At 34.2% G+C, this 18,561-nt stretch overlaps 1 protein-coding gene across 19 annotated transcripts in view; it reads right to left on the bottom strand.

Moving 5' to 3' along the window:
- VTI1A (vesicle transport through interaction with t-SNAREs 1A) overlaps positions 1-18,561 on the bottom strand; it is a 378,702-nt gene that overhangs the window by 285,704 nt on the left and 74,437 nt on the right. For 12 of the 19 annotated variants that reach the window (XM_054522863.2, XM_063727746.1, XM_054522867.2 and 9 more), the window contains exons 4-6: positions 13,395-13,472; positions 7,055-7,075; positions 2,282-2,366 (exon numbers count right to left, since the gene is read on the bottom strand). In XM_054522863.2, coding sequence (XP_054378838.2) covers positions 2,282-2,366; positions 7,055-7,075; positions 13,395-13,472 — 184 coding nt within the window. The remainder of the gene's footprint in view (positions 1-2,281; positions 2,367-7,054; positions 7,076-13,394; positions 13,473-18,561) is intronic. The other 7 variants (XM_002821147.5, XM_054522865.2, XM_063727745.1 and 4 more) reach the window with 1 other exon arrangement.

The following is an 18,561-nucleotide window of genomic DNA, read 5'->3' as shown; positions in this document are numbered from 1 at the left end:
ATGCTTTGTCCCTGCCTTCTCATTTCCCACTCCACTTTCAAATTCATCCACAAAAGTAAATTAGCAATGATGACTCTCGTCTATGTACAGGCTGAGCCACATCTGTCTTTACTTCCACAAAGCCCATTCTTATCCATCCTCCCAGACTTGGTCTTGTATTCTGCAAGAAGTTCCCAAGCCTTATATGACAAGTCAACACCTAATTTTGTAACATGTCATACTCAATACCATAGTATTTTACTAAAAAGTCCAAAGGGACTGAGGTAGGCTGATGGGACACTCTTAAGTTGACATTTCCATGTTGGTTATGTTGATAGTTTGATGTGGATGTTATGTGTTAGCACACATCAAAAATAATAACTATCAAATCCCATTCAAGCATATAACCTTGATCAAAACACAGTCTTTTGGTATCTGCAATCTTCTTTCAGCTTTGGGAGGGAGCTATATGAATAGTTTAGTGAAAGAAAAAAAAGACACGCAACTATGTAGCCCAATCAACCAAAGCAAGCCTTGTGATCAGTGTCACGACGAGAAGACCCCCTGAGCCTGAACCAGCCCCATGTGGAAAGAGGCTGACCAATGGATGTTTTGTCAAGGAAGGTCCCTGTGATTATGGTCATATTCCATAGACACAGTGCTATGTTCCCCAAGGATTGTCAAAGTAACACATTTTGTTTCCTATTCCCTTACTATTTATAAATTTCAATCATAATAAAAGTTATCTTCTAGGAGATAAAGATAAATGCCTGTAGATCGTCAATGACCACACAATAATAATAATATTTATATTTGTATATGTGTTTTTTGGTATATAAAACATTTTTACATGTACCATTTTTTCTTAAGAATGTTTGGACATAGGCAATATTATTTCCATGTTATTGAAAAAGAAACTGAGGCTCAGTGAGGTTACATGATCTCCTCAAGGTCACACAAACAAGAGCTAGAACCCAAGCCTGGTCCTCTGACCTCATGTTCAAGGCTCTTTCCATTATTCACATTCTTCCCAAGAACAGTCACCTTTAAAGATGAGCTCCCAAACAAAAAGAACACACAAAAGCTGGCTTTTATTCCAATCAGGGCAGAAAGCCAATCTATCAATTACCTCAGGATGAAGGGCTGTCCATAACTATTAAATCTGGGAAGGTTTGTGGTTTTCTTTAGTTTTTTCACTATTAATATAATGCCAAAGTTGTTTGTATTCTTCCTGTTTGGTTGCCTAGAATTCATCACATTAACCAACCAATATAGGGCAGCCATGAACACAGGACAAGAAAAACACTGGCCATTCATAAAATAAATTATTTGGAATCATTTTCATCACACCTGTTCTTACAAAATAAACATTTCTATGAATCTAAATTTTTAAAAATTGATAAAAATATTGTTGATTACATATTTTTGTGGTTTACACATTGGGCAAGAGCTATCCAAAATATACAAAACAGATTATTTACAATCTATGCTTGACAAAACAAAATAAAAAGCGTAGAGTAATAATAAGAAACTGATGACTACTAAGGTGTTAATGGATATTTATTTACTCTGGAGACAAACAGCCATTGCATGAAACATTTATAATAAAAAAGCATGTTCATTTTAAGTAGACTAATTTTAGAAGTCATACTAAGATTATGTTTTCTGAAATTAACAACTGGTATTAATTCAGACCAAAAGTTTGAAGAGCATTAACTAATGCTAATAAGATTATCATGAACATTAGCCTTACTCATTGCTAAGACTTTTTCATAATTTTCGTATCTGATTATAGGCTGTATTCATGATTTTTTAAAAAAAAAACAAACAGGATTATTAGGAATCATTTCCAACACCAGGACAAATATGCAAAGTAAAGTGGGTATTGTTATTTCTTTGTCCCTAGTTCACATGATTTAGATTGATTAAAAAGTTAATTTTTACATATGTGAATAAAACGTAAAGGAGCAAACTGGAGACTGCGCCATGTGCTAGCAATCATTGCGGGTGGGTAAACTGACAACATGTAACTGCATATTAAGACAAATGTAGAATTTAGACAAAGTATTCCATCTCTTTTCAGATGTATACTTTTAAACCTCAGGAACTGTTTTCAGTAGATGTCATGCCTTTTAACTTGAAAAAAGATAAGCGCAAATAAGCTCCCAATTGTCTCCCCAATATGTAAACCACATCTCGGGCTGCTGTCTCTGCTATTCCTTTGAAGTTTCCCTGAAATGTCATGTGTTGTGAAGACTGCTGTGCATAAGCAAGACAATTTGCTCACTCTCAGAATTCTTACCGGTTTCCACTGCTATTTGGTATCCAGCCTCTAGTCTCCGAGATGACCTTTCCAGCCTCTCTGTGTTATCGAGCAGATGTGCCCTCTGAAAAAGAAAAAGGGGGAAAAAAAATCAGACGGCCGTCTACAATGTTCTTTTTTTTGCCTTAAAAAAAAATGCCTTCGTATGCCCTAACATGGGGTGGGGGGGGGGGGGCGGGGTTCACAACCCATTACAGTTAATTTTTAGCAAATTTTCCATTATAGGAACCACTACCATAGACAGATTTCCAGCAATCACGTATGGACCATCCACTTTTTGTTTTTAAAAGGAGAGTCATGTTGTATGTGGCCACAATGAATCTTACTCCAAAATACTGAGAAAAGTACGAAGACCATACCCAACTGGATCTTTGCTGTTTCAGCAGAGATAGATATATGAGATACTTGCATAGATCTATGTTCCCTATTTGTATTTATTTTTTATAAAATGCAATCATTTCAAAGATCTATTTGCTCCTTTGATTCTTGCAGATAGAAATTTTAAAACAGGAACTTTATTTGTAAGAAAATGATCCACAATTTTGGATGTGCAGCAAGATACTATATAGAACAACATATGCTACTAAGACAGAATACTAAACAGCACTTCTACTTTTCAGACAACTGGAGGCAACACTAAGAAACAAGAGACACGTTTCTCCATTTACATAGATGTACAATATTGTGCATTTGTTCCTAAATATATGGCACTATGTAGATTAATGTTGATATTTTAACACACAGTGCTTTAGACTGTGAACTAAATTTACAGTAATCATATATACCTCTTTTATATTTATCTGATGGGGAAATTAGAGGATTTTCTTCAAATCCTCAGCTTCTAAACTTTCTTTCCTCCATTGAGATGGTTGTTGTTGACTTTTTTTAATAACCATAATGATCATACATCAGATCTATTCAGGTTGCCAAACAGATTTATAATCTAATCATGGCTATGAATGAATAAAAACTGATACAGATATATATATATATATATATGTCTAGATACTTAGAAATATATAAATGTATGTGTCTGTGTGTGTGTGTGTGTATGTACATGCATACATGTATCTGCATACATTAATATCTTCCCTTCTCAAATCAGTTTTGGTATCTGGTCAAAAAGGAAGAAAAAACACAACCACAACTCCTACAACTTTGTGTTGTTGACAGATGTCATTTAAAATTGGAGAAATGCTTTCTAATAATAATAAAAAAGGAGGTGCCACACATATTATCTGAGTGGCTGTCGAGCGAAACGATCTACCTTGCTCTAATGAGCCCCCATGGATCTTGGAGATGCAAGCTGTATTGACATGCACACTTAAGCTAATACACCTAGACCAGTGCCTCCAAGCTCTAGCAGCCAGGGATGCTGACAGAATATCTCGCTTCCATCTTCAAAGAAAGGAAGTGATTAGTATGTTATCATTACCATTCAAAACGTGATTTCCTTATTCCCTCCCGGCATAGGTGACACATCTGAGATGCGGCCAGACGTTGGAGGCAGCTAAAGCCACATCAAAGCTTTCCTTGAAATTTTTTTGGGGGGAAGGGTGGGGGGGTGAGAATCATTAAAACAATGCATTTAGAACAGAGAGATAGGACCTGATGTGAAGGTCAGGAAGCTGCAACAACAGTCTATCATAATTAATAGAGTCGTCCAATGTACAGCAGAGAAATTAAGAGAAAAATTGTCCCCTCCCTCTGCAAAAAAAAAAAAAAAAAAAAATCTAAATAAATAAAACAGAGAGGAAAGCTTCTTGTATCATTAAAAAGAAAAATCACTGAAGGCTGTAATTAAGAAAAAGAAGAGAAAGGGGAGCTCTGTGTGTCTGGCATTGATGACTATTTTTAAATAAAATTAAACACTTTACTAAGGCTTGTCAAAAATAGCCTTCTCATTCCTAAGTTTCCCTATGTGCAGGTTCTGGGAGTAAGGATTGCTCTTCCCTTCCTTGAAAATTGTTTTCTACCTTAACAAAGGACTTAACTTCAAACTGGTGATTCTCTAAAAAGATATCAATCAGATCGTGAAATCAAAAGTAAATCTGAATTTTAATCCAGAATAACACAATAAAGATTTTTGGTTCATTTTCATATTGGATGAAATCCCAAAATTAAAAGAAAACATTTAGTTATTAGAGATTTACAAAAAAACAAAGATCAATACTGGAAATGGACTTCCACTTTTATAAAAATATTTAATGTAGGAAATAAAGCATTTAAATGTAAAATAACTGGGGGGATTTCATGGTTATAATAGCAAAATTTCTGAAAGACCTTTAAAAATATGTATATTACTAAATAATAGAAGTAACTGTTCTTCAGAACAGTTCAATTTTATCAGAGTAAATCTGCACACAAGAGGACTATCAGTTTATCAGCAGCTTTACAGCAGGATTTCACTTTGTATTTTGGAACCTCTTCACTTAAACTAAAATCAAGTTCTTGAAACAGCTGCGCTATTTACATTGTTCCCTTAGTTGTACATTGCCCTGGTCTCTGTAAATGAAAGGAAATACACTACAGTAGCAGCTGATGCTTTCAACTTGCCCCCACACTCCATCCCAAACTCATTCTCTCACCCTCTTCTCAGCCCTTTTCAAAGCAGGTAAGTGAAGCTGTGCAGGAGCTTCAGACAGAGCTCAACTTGTGTGAGGAGCTGCGCAATGTGGAGAGCTGGAGATGTAGGATTCAAACGGAGCTCGGCAGAGCCAACACCAGATCAGCTCCCTATGCATTACAACCCTGCCTCCAAGCATGCTCCCTTTCCAAAACTGAGCCCAGAAAGAGCATCACAAGGAAGGGAAGGGGCATATTTTTGTTTCCAAGTGAAACAAAACACATTTTGGAGCAGCTGAGTGCTTGTCTTCTTAGCACAGTTGCAAGTTAAGAAACATGTGGGTAACATTCACTCTGATTACTATTAGAATCCCGACTGAGAAATAATCACTCCTCAGCAAGCCATACACCAATGCAGCATCATCACTGTAATCTAGTCTATAAATATCAATGCTAGATCTATATCAAAGACTGTTAAAAGAATATTTCAGAGTATATTATTCTGTTAATTGATTAATCTAATTCTTCCAATTATAATTCAATTACATGTTACAGTTTCGGAAACATGAATTCCAGAACCGTAACTGATGAAACTGCTGCTACAGGCACAAGAAAAGAATTAAGCCATCAAACAAATATAAAAACTATTTTAAAAGAAATGCAGACGTGATGTTTTAAGTTTTTGGAATTAAGATTTCTAATTTGACACAATTAGGCTTAACAAAAATAAATCTTCTGTCAAAAATGTTGATTTTAATAAGCCACCATTTAACATATAAATAATATTCATTGCTTAAATTCAGGGGCAAGGGCTTCACGTAGTTTCTTCGTATAGAGGTTTTCAAGTCAATTGTTAGTTCCATTAACATTTGAAAATTCAGATTCTTCACCTAAACATGAATATATGCAAATACAACAAGCACATACTCTATCTTGCAGAAAAATAATATTTATGTTATCCGTCACCTCAAGAATAATCTTATATATCAAAACTGCAACTGATTATATTCATTTAGTATATGTACAACTGCTCCCCTGCAGGGAAGATAAAAAACACAAAAAGGTTGGAGGGCGAGGGTTTTTGTATATTTTTCCCCTTCATTTTATATATCGTTATTACTTTTTCTGAGGGAGGACGTCAGCAATGCATCTTAAATTCAAAGAGTTGTTGAAAAACACTATCTAGAAGCTTCTAAATTAACATCTGCATCACCTAGAGAATGATGACATACCAATAAAAAAATTCTAGAAAATTCTCAATGCGTCAAACTAAACTCAAAAGTAATTCATACTACTCTATACTATAAGCAATTAGACAATTTTTAAATTGCGATATAGGCCATTATGTCTTATTAGAAAAATAAAACCCAACCTTACTAAATAAAAAATATGACTATCTCTAAAAAAGAGTACCAAAGCATATTTGATATGTTTGACATAATTTTTTAAAAATAGAATTATTCAGCATCCCTCATTAATACAAGGATACAATTATAAACATTGTGGTAAATATTTGCTGAGACACACACAAGAAAATCTGGAGTTGCATTATGAAACAGTCCAGCAAACTCAGAAAAATGAGAACTCACTTGGGTGCTGTATGCTACAAAAAGCAAAGTGTTTAACAATGACGAAAGCTTCGGCTATTCTTAGGCATCTATGTACACAGAGTAGCAGGGCATTTATGACATATGTGTGTTTCCCCAAAAGGATAATACATCCATGGTGTCTTATGTTAAACCCAATAATTTTGGGTGGGGGAAAGGAGTTTATTTAAGAACAGTTTACAGTAAAGTAAATCAGAATGTTAGAAAAAAAAAATCATACTAGCTTCTTTGAGAAACTACAGAAATAAACTTGAAGTTAGAGCCTACAATAAAACTACACTCAGGTAGAGTTTTAAGATATTCCTTTATTATTCCTCCTTTTTTTTTTGGCCTTTAAAGTATTAACTTTGTCCCAGTTCCAACAAAGAACAATGATCCCTGAGATAAGCATGATTAGGATATAGTTGTGTTTTAAAAGATGGTGAGCAGAAAAGATTTCTGAACAATATAAATGATACTTTTTGCTATGTATAGATTTACCTGGAAAACCAAATCCAAAGATCCACTTCAGATTTAAAAACTCAATTTTATAGGGAAAAGCAGAATTAAAAAAAAAAAAAAGAAGCTAGGAAGTACTCACCTCTTCACGTAATTTTATCAACTGCAACATGAATGCACAAAAAAAAGATAAAAAGGAAAGAAATGGCAGGAAAGAAAGATCAGTTGTGTGACAGGATACAGAATTAACATTGACAATTTATCTGTTTACATGTTTAGCATTTAAAAATCACAGACAAACACATTAAAAGAACCTAAACATAGACTACATGCAGAGTTTTTTGAACGAATAAAGATCACTTTCTCACACTGTCACATTAAACAAAGAGAATAGTGTGAAATTCTCTTTTAAAGTACATCTAAGACACCATCATGAAATAAAGGGGAACGACTTCATAGAAGTCTATATTATAAAGAAAGAAAACAAGTTTACTGTTTCTCTCTTCTAAGAATGTACCATTGAAGAGGTTTTGTATATACAAGTTTTCAGGATGTTTCCCTATTTGGAATCTTGACAACTGATTTCAGATTTTACCTACAAATGAAAATGATTAATAGCTCATGCTTTGGTTCCAATAAGTATTTAAAACAACAAACAATTATGTTAGTTAATGTTATACTTGTACCCACTCTAGTAATAAGACTGCATTTGGAAGTAATGTTATTTTAATAGAAAATAAAGTATGCCAGGAGAGAGAATACTTATTTAGAACATAGTATCAAAAATTCACGATCATATGAACTTTTGTGTATGTAAGAGTCAATTTCTACATTTTTATTTTGCTTAAGAGTCTACTGCAATCATGTGGCATGTTTTCATTTTAATTTTTGAATGATTTCTTCAGTTTTCAATTTTCTTCATATTGTAAACTGGCAATGAGCTCTTACTTCATTTATATTGCAGTTTTGTTTTCACTAAAGTCAAATAAAAAATCACTCCTTACTTGTTAGTAAATTATCCTATGATAATATTTTAATTCTCTTATTTAGAACATTTTTCTATTTACCTTAAATATAACAGATAAAACAAGCTGCTTAACGCTTTAGGAACTAAAATATATAACCATATATCTGGCTCATTGTGTGTACGTGTGGGTGTGTGTGTTTGACACTATTCTAAACTACAAATATCACTGTATAAGCGAGATGACGACCACAGTTTCTGCAATGACTAGAAACTGAAACCTATGTTGTAACAGACTAAACCACATTCTAGGTCTGAAATCTGCATCCTCAGCAATTCAGGTCTACAACTGACAATTTTGAACATCCAAATATCTGTAACATCTGTTATAACACTTGACATATGCAGGCCAATAAATTAAACTATTGCTTTGGGAGAAATGTGCCTGAATTGTTCACTATAAGTCTCTCTATAAGTATCATGTTTACTATAGCCCGGATATCTCAATGCTTAAGGCTGTTTTTGTCCCGAATTCAAGGAAGGCAGTATGCATTCCAGCTTATTCTGTTATTTCATTTGTTATATGAAAAGTATTTTGAGCACCAAAGAATAAGATTTTAAAAACTGTTAAGAATCCTTTATAAAAAGGGTACATAAGTTATCATGTAATGTCTCACAGTACATTCAGTGAAAATGAAACTTTTATTATCATCGTTTCAAAATAGACAAGAAGTTTTCTTTATTTTTAATTAACACACTCAGCAACCATCCAGTTACATACAAGTAAATCATCTTGTCATTTCACATGAAAAGTTATAATTCTTCCCCAGAAGAAGCAAAATTTTAAGCTAAAATACCTGGCCTATCATATATCGGAATCTTTCTCTTTGCTATCCCAACATCATGGGAGAAAAAAGCAAACATTAATAATTCTCAGAAAGAGACGATCTGGGAATTGATCGGCCAGCTATCTTTTCTTTCTGGGGGCACTATTCTTTGGTTGACTATGATACTTAAAGGGCCAAAGTTTAAAACTACTCTTCAGCAATAGAGACCATTTGGGGCATGCCACCCTGCCATAATCAATGAGTGTTTAAAAATGCTACCCATTTGTTTTTTCAATAGGTTCCAAACAAAAAACGTTCTATCTTGTTTGTGCTGCATGGCTGCATTCAAGCTCTACATCAGATTTGTAGCTAAGCTAGGTAATGGGAGGGTTTTTCATCTTTATCTTTTTTTTTTTTTTTTTTTGGTTAGGCCGAGAGTTATTCATTCAAGTAAACAAAAGATGGCCTATTTTTGAAAATTAACAATGCTTAGACTGGACTGTAAGTCGTGATTTCATATTTTCTCGAGTTACTGGCTCCATCATAGGCAACATGAGAGTGTGCAATGCCACCATGTTGAGTTATGATAATCAACATCTTTTCTGAAACAAAGATTTTTTTCCCCCAATGCAGAATTTGATACAAGAGGTAATCTGTTCCTTTGTGGGCTGAAAAAATCTGGTTTACGCTGGTTTGAACCAGTGGAATCTCTTGTGGTTAAGCCTTCTGCTGTGACTAAAATCAAAACTGCACTGCAGAGCATGTGAGGGTTCATGCGCGCGCGCCTGTGTGTGTGAGGTGCGTCACGTGACCCCAGAACTACCGAATTTTTTTTAAAGCTGATAACGCGACTGCCGTCTCTGTCCGCATACAGATAACGAATAAATGCTGAACTCTATTAAACGCCCTTTACACATTATCGTGGGTCGAACACACAATTTTCTGAACTTATGATGACAGTCTATTTATTTTGCTATAAACCCTCAGCACGTAACGAACAGATTTGTGCCTGGTAATGATCTGCTCTGCCAGGGCTATATGAAATGATACCGACCTTCTTTAGATCTTGGGGAATTAAATTGACCGACTTCACCCCCTGGTCTGTAGCTGAAGTTTGACACACTTTATGCACAGCAAGCCCAAATCAGAACTTAAGAGAACCTTGTATTAAGAAATTAAGCAATCATTATCTGCTAAATATTGCTTTGCCACAAAACTTTCCACACATTTGGAAATAGTCTACTCTTTATATTTTGAATCTTCTATTTAGGATTTATTAAAAGTCACTGATCAATATAATTCTGCATATAGAAACTGAGAGAGTATTAGGGTTCAAAACCAAAGCTTGGAAGAGTTTATTTGCCCCATTATCACACTTCACTATGAAAGCCTTTATGATTTTATTCTATAAGTTGTGTTTTTCCTTTTATGAGAATGGTTCTCATGAAATGCAATCAAGTTAGGAACTATTAATGTTTCCACTCTAAATACAACATCACTACATTCAAGAACTCAACTGTTTCAAAGAAATAAAATGTTGCCACATGGAATGGTAAATACGGTATTTTCAAAGAATAGAATGATAATGCTTAAGACAATAGTCCTTGGAAAGCTGATAGCCCAACAGTACTCAAATGTACAAAGTAGGTAATTTTCTTGCCCCTTCTTTGTAAATCAGCGTTAGCTATATTTGATTGAATGAAATGAATATGAATCAGAAATGAATGTATACAAAGCATTTAATTTGGAATTAAATGCAAGGTGTATTGTATGAGGGACATTACAAATGCTTTTGAAAAATTCTTAATTTCTGAATTTTTAACATTTCTAATCATGGCAGAAATGTTTATATACCTAAGAGTAAATTAACATACTTTATAGTTAATTGGCAGACTATAATTATATGTATTAGAGTCAGGTTTCAGATGCCTAAAAAAACTGCATCATAAATTATCAGAATGAGAAATAATAGCTATTGTATTCATATTGTCAAATCTTCACAAAGAAGCAACTATAAGGAGGATGTGTATGTTACATTGAAAATACCTAGCCAGTATTTTACCTATATAATCATTGCTATTAATTCCTTATTTTCCTATTTTGATCTATATTTTTAAACTGACAGATATATCCCAATTGCAATTAAATGAATATTGCTATTTTTATCTCATTTTATCTCCAAGTTTTATCCATTTATATAGTTAGTATTCCATGGACAAGAAGTTCTGAAAATCAATTTATTAGCAAATAACTTACAAGTAAACTTATTTGTAGGTAGAAGACCTTTTCTTATATAAATTATAAGTAGCCCTACCTAGAAAAAACTCTTCCTAGCTACCGAGCTACAAAGATTAGTATAGAGCCAAATTAAAATATTTTCTTTCTTTACAGAAAAAGCTTCCGTTTTGACTCCATATTCTGAACGAATGCTGATGCAGAATAAAAAAGTTATTCTCAAGTGACCATACCTAGTTAAGGATGTGTTTTAGTTTGAGGGATTTTAATTCCTATTTTATGACAAAGAGCCTTAAAACAAAATGCAATGACTTCATATGAAATGGAAACTTTGCTACATTTGGTAACAAAATATCCAAAAAGTTAAGTGTGGTCTCTTTGAACTTTTACACCTCATTCAAATTTTAGATGGAAAACCTCACACAAGTAATAATCTAACAGTACATATTCTCGTGACTATAATTTATCATACTCTATTTATTGAAGTGACAGTTCCTTACGTGTAAACTTCAGGTTCTCCAAGCACTTTCAGAATTTGTAAGTTTGATTTATACAAGTCCAGGGGAAATCGCTGCATAATCACTTTAAGGTGACAGGAATATAATTTGAAAAATTCAGAAAATATGAACTCAATCTATTTTTGTGGAACAGTTTTCTTTAGGCATAAAAATCATACTTATATGTACGCAAGGCAAATGTTTTAGGCATATAAAATGTCCATTAAGAGAAGTGAACATGTTTGAAAAAAAAGGGATCCCTGTCATAGAACTACAACATCCATTACAATAAAGGAGTCTGAGTTAGACAGGCACACCCCCTTCCTTTCTATTTCCTCTGCATTAGGCAGTAGTTTCAAATGAGGGAAAGATCTATAGCTGTTTAAAGAACTGACACGGGAACTACACATTCACTTTTTTGCAAAAAAGATAGTGTTTTTTGCAGTAGATAGGAAATAAAATTATGATTCATTCATTTTCAAGAGGTATGAGCAATCTAAATCTCACTTTAAAAACAGAAGAAAATATTTTTTCTCTCATCCTCACATTATTTAATCTATTATGAGTAAAACCCCTTTATCACATCACCCTTTTATGTTTGATGCACTATTTTTTTTTTCCTTTAGCTATTCTCACATTTCAATCAGGGAAGCTGAAATCCCAAGTCAAATCTGAACGTGTTCACATGTCTGAACTCAAGCTGATAACATCCAAATAGTGGAGGAGGTGAGATCTTTCCAAAAACAAACATAATCAGCTCAGTCACTCTTCTCTCTTTTTTGGGGGTGGGTGAGTAGAGTCCTTAATCACACAAACAACATCCCTGTTACAGATTATAGTATAATAGACAGCAATATACTATTAGCATATATGGACCTATAATATCATCTATTTGAGATGGTAAATATAATTATGCAATTTTCATAATATGTATCAATATATTATGTTTCACTATCCTATTAAAATTTTGGTTTACTCAGTGACTGATTTATGTTCATTTTAATTTAGGCAGAGTAGAGACTTTTATACTACTTGCCAAAGTGGCATTAGTAACCATGTTCAGGTCTTGTTTCTGAAGGTCCCTATCATGTATTTTCTTTAAAAGTGTCAAATAAAATCAGTCATTAGGGTTTTTTTGAGACATTTTTAAAGTCATTTCTACAATGAGGTTCTTAAAACTTTTTTAAAAGTTGTATATAGTATCTACATGAATTAATGAAGTCTGTAGTATTAATTCAAAGAAAGAGGCAGGACATTAATTAGACTCATGACACTACGGTATGATCCAATGAGAACCGACAGCCAAGTTGTAAAGCTCTTTTAAGAAGAAACTGTATCTTATTTTTTTGCCTACGCAGATCTTAAACTGCAAAAAGACTTATCCTATTATTATTATTATTATTATTATTATTATTATGACTATTATTTGACAGAAGCAGGTCCTCTGTATGGGTATCCAAGTTCCACACTGGTGCTTCCAATTTGCATTTTGGTGAATGTATTTTTAAGAAGCCACACAATAGGAGATTGGGCTGCCCTGTTGAATTCTGAAAGCTTACTTTCATTTGTTTTGCTGCAAGTGTTGATTTAATTATACTGCATTATTATCAAAGCTGTATTATGTACTTTTTTATTCCTTTTACATGTGTTTGAGGTGAAGACCTTGGCTTTGTCTGCAAACGGTGTGTTTCAAGTTATTCCTTAAGTACTAAATAATAAAGAAAAGAGAAGAAAAGATTTTTTTAAAAGATAGCAGACAGTGATCACAAGGTAAAGGGTTAAATGTAAGATCTCCAAGAAACATTTTGAAGTTGATTAAGACTCCAGCTTTGCATTAAACAGTATCGCTTCCACATGAGTTGCTGCTAATACCGTTAAGGAGCAGCTTGAGAGCCCAGTGCGCCAGTGACCTCCTTCACCCTCCAGCCACCCACCGGGCCTTCCTGATTAGCATTCTACCTGGTTCTCTGAGGAATTCCCATCATCCCCCAGGAGCTCATTCCGTACTTCGTCACTGTAGGCGATCCGTGACCTTTTCTATAAAACAAAACAAAAAGGGAGAGAGTGAGAGGGACGTTAGAAAGTAAAGGCTTCCAAGCTTTATTGGTATCAAGACTGATCTCAAACCTCGAGAGCCCCCTAATGGAAACCTATTGGCTACAATCTGCACACCAAAGTTGTGTAAAGTTCCTGAACTTGATAAGTTTCATGTAAATTAGAAGTTTATAAGATGCCAATAATGAAAGGAAACTCTGCGTTGTGTATTCTCTTCATAAACGCATCCGAACTTGTATATTGTTCCGTACATCGCCATTCAAATAAGACCACTAAGCTGAAAGAAATACAGCTATATAACTGCATGTCTGTTAAACTCACTAGATTGTACTTAAGACAGGAGTATATGGTTTGTTTTTTTTTCAATATTGTGGCAGGAAATGGACATCACAAAGCTTTCAATTTAGGACTTTAAAAGTCTCTAATACTAGGATAATAATTATATCTCCAACTATACTCTGCAATGCCTAGAATAGCACGTCTATATTTCTTTCATTATTATGAAGCTACTAACCAGAAAGAGAGGGAATTTAAAGCCCCTCCCCTGTACAAACAATAATTTAAATGTCTCCCAGCTCTCTATAAATAATGGCCTAAGGAAAAGTAATGAAAGTGTGTGTGTGCATGTGTGCATGCATGCGTGCATGTGTGTGTCTGGTAAAAGAAACTAAATTTCTCAGTCACAGTAAATAAAGGCAAGTAGGCTATGAGTCAACTTTTCACAGTCCCAGTAAATAAAGACAAGTGGGCTATGAGTCAACGTTTCACACCCTGAAAATGTGTTTTACAAGAAATATACCCCTCTCTATAAAGTCAGAGGGACATGTCTGCAAGCAATTCATGAATTATCTAAATGTATACACATTTGGAAAAGCCAAAAGACTGAAAATTCGTTGGGAAGCTAAAGTGTGGGCCTCAGATCCCACTTCAGTGTCACTATTTCAGACCTAAATTCGGATTTGCAAGTTACTCTGTTGTCTTTTCTGCTTCAGAATTCACTGAGAAAACTACTCCATTAAAAAAATGGCAGCTCGGGGGAGGGGGGAGGGATAGCATTGGGAGATATACCTAATGCTAGATGACGAGTTGGTGGGTGCAGCACACCAGCATGGCACATGTATACATATGTAACTTACCTGCACATTGCGCACATGTACCATAAAACCTAAAGTATAATAATAATAATAATAATAAAGGGAAAAAAAAAAAAAAAAATGGCAGCTGGAAAACAGTAATCTCTTCCTCACTTGGGGGTCTAGAGTTTGGGACTTAAAATTTCTTACTTGTTCAACTGTGATCTGAAAAGTATTGTAGTTTAAAAGGACTATCAATAATTCCCGAGCAGATGTCAGCAATATGATTTTTAAATTAGATTTTAAACTAGTGAATAAGCAACACTGCTTGACCACATAGAGATCATAACACCTTAAACATCAAACATATTACATTTGAATGGAAAAGAACCTTAGACAAGAACAACCAATAGACTTTAAATCATTCTGAAGTTACAACTTTTCCCAATTGGGGTTCCTTATCTTAACCACAAAACACAGAAAATTATTTCAGTAACTACGTTTATCAATTCTCCCAAGGATGGTACATAAGAAAAAAATGTAGTTCATTACATATATTTGAAGACAAGTCTTAAGTCTCTGGCAGAACCCGGTTGAAAAGGCTGAATAGAGTAGAAATAAAAATAAATAAACCTAGACATTCCTTTGCTTTTTAGGGAAAAAAGTAAGTTTCATGGAATTCTAAAGGTAGCTCTGGTTAAACTGACACTGGAACACTGGGGTCCTGACTCACAGCTCAGTACTCATTCTACCACACAAAAGTTCCTCTTCATTCTATTACCTTTAGAGTGACTCAGGAAAAAGGCACAAGAATTGCAAAATGTTTTGATATTAAGGAGACAGTGGTATCCACTCCCTGCCCTGAGTCTCCACCCTAACCCCCATTTTGCCGACACAAATGCATATCTTATACCTTGACTTCTGCAGTAAGTCTCTAAGTAGATAAACAAAACCAACAATGTTGCAGAGAGGAGGACAGAGAAAAGAAGCCAAGTCCTCAGCATGAAGTCAGTAAAGATATCTACATCAGATCTCTCAACAATTCAGTAGTGACCCAACTCAGTCATTTGTGAACATGCCAGACTTTTGACCATCGCACACAGCATATATTAAGCCTGGTTCTCTTATTGTATTTACTGAAGCCATTATTAATTAGCTATTTCTATTGACTTCATACAGAATTGCATTCAAAAATGCTAAATTATCAGGGCAGTCCACTTCATGGCCTTAATACAATATTTAGATCAAGCCAAAGCTTGCTTTTGCTCATTTGGAGTTCCTACTACAGTAGTTTCAAACTAGCTAAGCAAAAGTATTTTACAGCATTAAAGGAAATGAGAACCTTTAAACAGGCTGTGGTATCAGAGCTGCCTTTTTAATTATTCATCTCATCACTATGGGGGACTAAAACATTCCACAGTATGCAAGAGGATCATATGGAGATTGCTTTTGTTTTTCCCTTTTTTCACCAAAATACCAACAAATTGGCATTGATTGTTCAATTACATTATAGTCTTATTTTGATTTACTATACTTCAAAAGGAGAAAATTATAAATGTGTATCCCTAAATATCGAATCTTGTTTTGGTTAGAATCCACTGCTTTTAAAAACCAGCAATTAAGAGTGTACATGCTCAGCAACAGAGGAGAACTAAGGCTTTATCCACAGTTGAAGGGTGGTCCCTATAAATGTCATTCTTTACCATTGGGATGGTAAAAACTGGTTGTTTGGATGGCTTTCTGGATATAATTAAGTAAATGATATGCTGAGTGTAACCAAGTGTTCTCTGACAGGACTGACTTTTCTTAAAGAATGAAAAGACAACTCATTTCGAATATCAGAAATACTTCCTCATGAGCATGACACAACAATGCTGAAAACTGAACTCTTTATATGTGAGTTTCATTTTCCAAACAAAACAAATCAAGACTATTTAAAAAAAAAAACTAATTATATTTAGATGCCCAACATTGGTATTTTCTCATAATTTTTTACGACTTAAAATTTTAAGTAAGCTGATTGTGCCCAACCATAACTTAGCCTGCAAGATCATCATTAAACTAACTGAATACCAAAAAAGGGGAAAATTCCTTTGAATGACAAACTGCTTGTTTTATGGATAATTTTCCTCTAAAACATCAATAAATTATGTTACCTTTTATGGAATTTAAAAAAATCTCATGCTACATTAATAAGTACCTACACAATAATTTAATTTGGAAGATTCAAAGTTAATAAAACTGAAGCATTTACTGTAGCTTGATAAACTTCACTAAAATATTTTTTCTTTATTATCAACGGTATAAAATTTGTACTTTAGCCAAATGCAAACATGAGAATTTGAGCTGGAAATGTCACACATTCAGCTACAGTTTGAAGGAACCCAATTCATAATGCATTTTATAAATAGTTAATGACTTCTATACATAAGCTAACCAGGCAAATCAAGAAATTGTCAACATTTTTAGTCTTAGTTGTCAGTTACCACTGTCTACTGGTGCTTTATATGTGGCTTCTGGAGAAGACAGAAGCTCTATGCAGTTCGTAATCTACTGCAATTTCTGGTCTGTACCATAAGAGTAGAAAAGCTTCAGCTGACAATACTTGCCACACACACACACACAACATACACAGAGTTAAATACAAGAGTACTCCTCACTTTTAATTGTGTGTTTGTGTAAAGTTTACTTCTTCTAACTTACATACTTTGGTAGACTACATGGTTAGAAAGAAAATCTACAGACTGTACATGAACTGTAGAAAAAATATGACAAATAAACAACTGATTGTTACCTCTAAGAAGTTAGATGCATAAGTTTCAATGGCTATTTTAAACTGATGACACAAGTGAGTTATGAATGCGAGAATTTTGGATTCAAGGCGATTTTCAATTTTTACTTGGTATATGAACAGGTCCTTTGCATACTGATTGGCTGATTTTCTTAAAGCCAAGTTCAAACAGATATGCTTGCTTAGTTCTGTCTGGAAATTTGGCTTGAAACAATCTTTCTACTTGACCCAAGCCTTGACATTTCTCAACTGAACTGAATGTGTTCCTGGACAGGCACTGCTAAATTAGAAACAAAACGAATTAACTTAGCTTAAACTAATTAAAAACTGTGATCTGTGGTACCGCCTCCTGTATGATTCTACATGTGAAATAGAGTATACGTAACCAGAATGAGGATTCTACAGCCCAGAACTAGCAAAAGCATAACAATGAATTTGGTTTATTACTAAAGCGTATATGAGAATTTAATTTCCATGGCGTGCACATGGCAAAGCAATTGCTTAAATTGCCTCACCTGGGAATTTAATACAATGTTATCATCAGACCAGCCACATTGTAAATAGATTTATAATGCTTTCCATGTGCTGTACTCTGTTGCATATGAATTAAGTAATGATCTGGTATTACAATAAAATCAGCTAGTTCCCACACCTGGCAGACAGGATATTTCACTAAATTAATACCCACACAGCTACATCACAAGGCATAGGAGAGGAAACCATCTCAAAGGCATTCGACTTGAGTTTTACATGGGATGCAAATACTCGATGGCTATGTAGAATGTCACTACATTGAATGTGGCTGCTGAAGACAATCTGTTTCTAACATCTGTATCAGAGAATTAAGACGTTCTCATTCCCATTCGATTTTGGCCTAATTTTCTTCATTCAGCACTTTAATTACTAATCAGCAATCCGCAACATTCACAAACACTAAGCAAGCCCTTTATTCTAATCTATGTGCTGCAGACAGCCAAATAATTGATACAGAGTGCAGTATGGTTTTGGTAAGTAATGAAAGAACAGCTTGTCCTACTTCCTAATCAAATGGGTCTATAGAAGAAATGGTTAATAGATTTCTCCATAGGTCTAAAACAAATTACCCAGTCTGGCCAGACTTTTCCATTGCTTCTACATGTCTTTCAGTCTCCATATATTTAATAATGCCTAAGGTTACCAGGTGATACATCTATTAAAAATTGCATGC

Source organism: Pongo abelii, chromosome 8 (genome assembly GCF_028885655.2).
Source record: "Pongo abelii isolate AG06213 chromosome 8, NHGRI_mPonAbe1-v2.0_pri, whole genome shotgun sequence".
NCBI lineage: Eukaryota > Metazoa > Chordata > Mammalia > Primates > Hominidae > Pongo > Pongo abelii.
Note: the sequence above shows the minus strand (reverse complement) of the source record. Positions and strands in the feature narration are given on the sequence as shown.